Source organism: Nicotiana tomentosiformis, chromosome 4, assembly GCF_000390325.3.
Source record: "Nicotiana tomentosiformis chromosome 4, ASM39032v3, whole genome shotgun sequence".
NCBI classification, from domain to species: Eukaryota; Viridiplantae; Streptophyta; class Magnoliopsida; order Solanales; family Solanaceae; genus Nicotiana; species Nicotiana tomentosiformis.
The window spans coordinates 104,030,343-104,035,109 of NC_090815.1; the positions used below are offsets into that span (position 1 = coordinate 104,030,343).

Below are 4,767 nucleotides of genomic sequence, written 5' to 3' on the forward strand. Positions count from 1 at the left end.
AGAGTTCCCTCTAGCACTTCTATTTAAGTAAAGCCTATATCTATTTCTCCTCCATCACTTAAATCCAGTTAAGACGTTTGTTTGTTTGTATGGAACCTTAACATTTTCACAAACTTCATAATCGAAATCATGTGCATGTGCTTAAAAGTTCACTTGAAATATTTGTATAGCTTAAAGTTAGGATTGGAATGAAATACATAAAGATTGTCGAAGTGACCAATTTGGAATTGTCTTGATTTGTTGATCAACTGATATTTTACAGAGTATAGAAAGATGATAATGAAGCATTTTTTAAGCTGGAGAAGAAATTGATAGTTAAGCTAAAAGTCCCTCAATATCTTGGTATAGGCTTCAAGTGTAAGCGAAAAATAAGTAGGAATTAGGTGGTTGAGAACTTCTAGGATTTGACTTAACGGATAGGTACAAAAAGACCTTGGGTTGTTTTCTTTCCATGTTTCCTTGGTTATAAGCAAAAAAGTGTGAATCATGACCTAATGTAATTTGCTAGGATGCTGCGGCAAGAAAAGATAACAGGCCCTTTATATAACCTGAATCATGTATTTACCTCTTTCCACCCAAAGATATATTGTATACATATATTTTAAAGTGAACATTTTGCTTAACTTTTTCCTATTTCTTCTTTTCCGAAAGAATTTTTGATAGTGTAAAATGTTATTTCTCCAAGCTCCAATTTTTGTATTGTGATTTCTTCAAACATAGATAATTAATTTTTATTTCATAAGTGAAGTGTAGGTTTTAATCTCTCCTATGTCAACTTATAGGACTACTTCTAATTATGTTTTTCATGATAGCGCGAAGCGCGACATATTCACTAGTTATTGTTATAAGCTCGCTTAGTGACTTGAGATTATTATGGCAGGTCCATAAGTTGTGGTGCTCTAATTTCTTCAGGATTAGCAATGAAGTTTTGTAATTTTAAACTAAATTACTAAATTAGTATTTGAACTAAAAAGTTAAGTATAAATAATCAACACTCAAACCATCTTAACAATAATCAACCACCCTCTTCCAATTTTCACCCCCCCAAACAAGAACTTTCAAGCTTCTAGAATTGAAGAACTATGATGGTTTTTTACGAAGAATAAGAGTTGGTTAAGAAACGGAAAAGTGGAAGGAAATAAAGGTTATTTACCTTGTCTATAAAATATAAAAAAAAATTATCTTTTCACTACTTATAAAACGGGGATAAAAAATGAATAAACAATCCCGCGAGAACAATTTTCTGAATAGAAGCCTATTTATTCTTCTTCAAACGTCAATGCTCATTTTCCTTCGGCCAACTTATGATTTGGGCCTAAATATGACAATTCTATTTCCCAGAAATATCAGAGAGATTTTGTTGGACCTAACTCTACACTGTGCAAACGCAAATAAGATCCAGTGAGTCATGGGCTAGCCTCTTCATTGCAAAACTAAGGCTTGCCCAACCACTGAACAATGTTAGTGATATTGTGATTTACATAAATCATGTGTTATTTCATGTGCTCTATTTAATTTGTATATGTGTTCTATGGTAAGATATTAGTTACTCTTAACATTATCAACTTAATTTGACATCGTCTTACATCAAAACTGATCCAATATTTCTATGATCCATTTATTGTCCTATTCAAAGTCCGTTCACATGTCTTACTCATACTACCTCTTATTAAATATATGAATCTAAGGTATATACACAATAGTTCAAAAGTTTCATGTTATCAGTATAGTTTAATCGATCTTCATAAATCACTTGCTTTACATAAATACATGTGTTATTTCATGTGAAAAATTAAATCCTTAGACATAATGGTCATAGTGGAACGCTATCATATGATAGTTAAAATTCATAATCGTAATCATAGTTATGCATCAACTATTTTAGAAAATGACATGCCAACTGCTAAGAATTAAATCACAGCTGAAAATAAGACATTCATCAACACAACCACTTACAAAAAAGTAAAGCAAATAGGAAAAGCAGTAGAAAACTAACTAAGCAAAAGGGGAGAAAATGGTAAAGGAACTATCCTTTGCCATTTGCCATTTGCCAAGCTTATGAAATAACGAAAAAATAAAATATTGCAGCAACCCCAGAAATTAACAAGGGGATAAATGGTGACAAAGTTTCTGATGCTGATGGATGTGAAGTTGTGCCAGTAGTAGTAGTAGTAGTAGTGTCAGGTGTAGGGGTGGCTGTAGAAGTGGTGGTGCCGGATGATGGTGTGGTGGTGCCGGATGATGGTGTGGTGGAACCTCCTCCACCGCCACCGGCTGCCGCCACAGTGACGGCGAGCTTCATGCCGCCGCTGCAATGGCCCATTGCGCCACAAGTGAAGTAATGAGTCCCGGCGGTCTTGAGAGAAATTGTGGTGGCGCCGCTCTTATCGGACGTTATGGCATTTCCAGCAGTGCATGACTGATAGTCACTAGCACTTACTTCATCCACTGTGTGACCACTTGGATAGTTGAAAACTGCAAATATTTAATTTGTTACTAATAATGTTACAAGTTTAATTATTGGGTAACCTAAAAATTAATTACGGATAACTACTATCACAAAAGGCAAAAGCTAACAACCTGAAAAATGAGAACAACAACATGCTACAACAGTTCAATTATGCGAATATACTGTAAAATTCAATGTATTATAGTTACATTCTTACTTAAAAAAAATTCACGTACAAATATATTTTCTTGATTTACGAAAGGAATTTAAGAAAATGGTTTAAATATGGAGAAGAAAACTTACGAAGTGAATCACCAACATTAAAAGTTTTTCCAGTTGCCCAAGTGCTATAATCCACACCCATTGCCCACCCAGCTGAGTCTCCAACAGTATAAACTGTGGCCAAACTTGGAACAACACAACATAGGAACAAAACCAAAACGAAAATCCCAGCCCTAAATTTTCCCATGTTGCTTGTGTTTTCTTGTTTCTAACGACTGTGTTTTTAAGGAAGAGAGGTAGAGAGTTAGTTTTTCTTAATTGTGAGGTAATTTTAGTGAAGAAGCCTACGAGGATTTTCTTATATAAAGGGAAAGCACTGAAAAGGAAATGGAGTAGGTCACTTAATTTTTTGTAATGGGGTGCATAGTTGTAAAGGAGATTTCAATTATTTCAATGGGATATAATTTCAGTCAGACTCATACCTAATGCCCAGAAAAAGTTGGTGTCTATCATTCTTGTTTTCTAACCTTGAAGAATTAGGATGTTGAAATCTTCCAATAGTTATGATATTCCTGTTTGCCCCAAAACATGAGGTTCAAAGCATTATATGTGAAATGCGTAGAGAATCAGTCATCATTATGGAAAATCATATACATGTTTGACCATCTTTACTGATGTTCTAGTACTAATTACTCTCCACTCCAAATATTTCTTATACTCTATTATTAATATAATATATGTTTTAGCACGGTGACGAAGCCAGAAATATTTCTAAGGGTGTTCAGACTTGAAAGAACTAAAAAACAAATTCCAACAAAGAGGGTTCAATATGTATTTTATACATCTAAAATCAATATGTTATTTATATATACAGTGTAATTTTTCGTAATATTTCGGTGAAGGGTGGTCAGTTGATCACCCTTTGTAAAAGGTGGCTTCGCCCCTGTTTTAACAAGTTGTTTGTCGACTTCATTAATTAAATGGTCACTCAACTATCCGAAATTACCTAGTGAAATTATCTTTCTTTCGTTTGTAACAACAGAGTTACTTAATTATGCCTATAGCACTCAGAAGGTCACTCGACTAGATTTCTCAAATTTTTAATTACCAAATACTATTGTACCCTCTAAATTATCCACTTTTGACCTTTTTTTAAAACAACTTCTTAGTATCAAGAATTTTTTCTCTTTTTAATTTATATTATAGACTTACCTATAGAATAAATAAATTTTATTTATAAATTAAAAATAAAATTAGTATTTAAGCATTTATAATGTCGGAATAATAAAATATTGAGCATAGTAAAAAAAAATTAATCAGAACAATTTATTCGTAATAATATTTTGATATTAACATAAAAAAACTCAAAAATTTATTTATACAATTGAGAATGAAAGAAAATAAAAGTTTTGAAATATATGTTCTGTGCACTTACTATAAAAAATAATTATTTAAAATAAAAGTATTTTTATAATATACTTTATATATTCTTGAAAATTATACTCACTTATATTATTATATTCTGACATCATATATGCTATAAAACTAATTTTTTATTCTTTATTTATAAATAAAATTTATATGTTCTATAGGTAAGTCCTTAATGTTGATTAAAAAGTAAAAAAATTGTAATATTAAAAAAAGTAAAAAAAAAAAAAAAAAAAAGAAGAAGAAGATAAAAGTTGATAATTTAGAGGGTAATAATAGGTATTTGACAATCAAAAGTTTGACAAATCTAGTTGAGTGACTTTCTGAGTGTTATAGGCATAGTTAAGTGACTTTTTTGTTACAGAAAGATGACTTCAGTAGATAATTTCGGATAGTTGAGTGATGATTTAAGTAATGGACTCGTTATTTGTCTTATTTTGGATAACTAGTTCCACTTATTATGATTAGATAGTGATAATTATTTTCTAGGAAAAACTATATATAAAAAATATTTTACCTTGTAAATACATAAAAGGAGTACTAAACTCAAAAGAGTAAGGATCAAGAAAAAATATCATGCAAGAATAAGGGGAATGTTTTCTTTCTCATTTATTTAGTTGAAATCACCTTTTGAACAACTTCATGTCATTTCATCTATAAAATATGGA

General features: G+C 31.1%; 1 protein-coding gene across 1 annotated transcript; it reads right to left on the reverse strand.

Annotated features, from left to right (window-relative positions):
* Positions 1-1,904: 1,904 nt before the first annotated feature.
* Positions 1,905-3,094, reverse strand: LOC104084517 (blue copper protein-like). The gene is made up of 2 exons (XM_009588402.4): positions 2,753-3,094; positions 1,905-2,475 (listed from the first exon to the last, which is right to left on the reverse strand). The coding sequence occupies exons 1-2, from the start codon at positions 2,916-2,918 to the stop codon at positions 2,057-2,059; spliced, it is 585 nt and encodes a 194-aa protein (XP_009586697.1). The 5' UTR covers positions 2,919-3,094; the 3' UTR covers positions 1,905-2,056.
* Between the last annotated feature and the right edge of the window lie 1,673 nt (positions 3,095-4,767).

Coding starts and splice junctions, on each gene's coding strand:
- LOC104084517 (XM_009588402.4), bottom strand. CDS start 2,918: ATGGGAAAATTTAGGGCTGGGATTTTCGTTTTGGTTTTGTTCCTATGT. Junction 2,476..2,752: donor TAATGTTGGTGATTCACTTC/GTAAGTTTTCTT, acceptor AAATATTTGCAG/TTTTCAACTATCCAAGTGGT.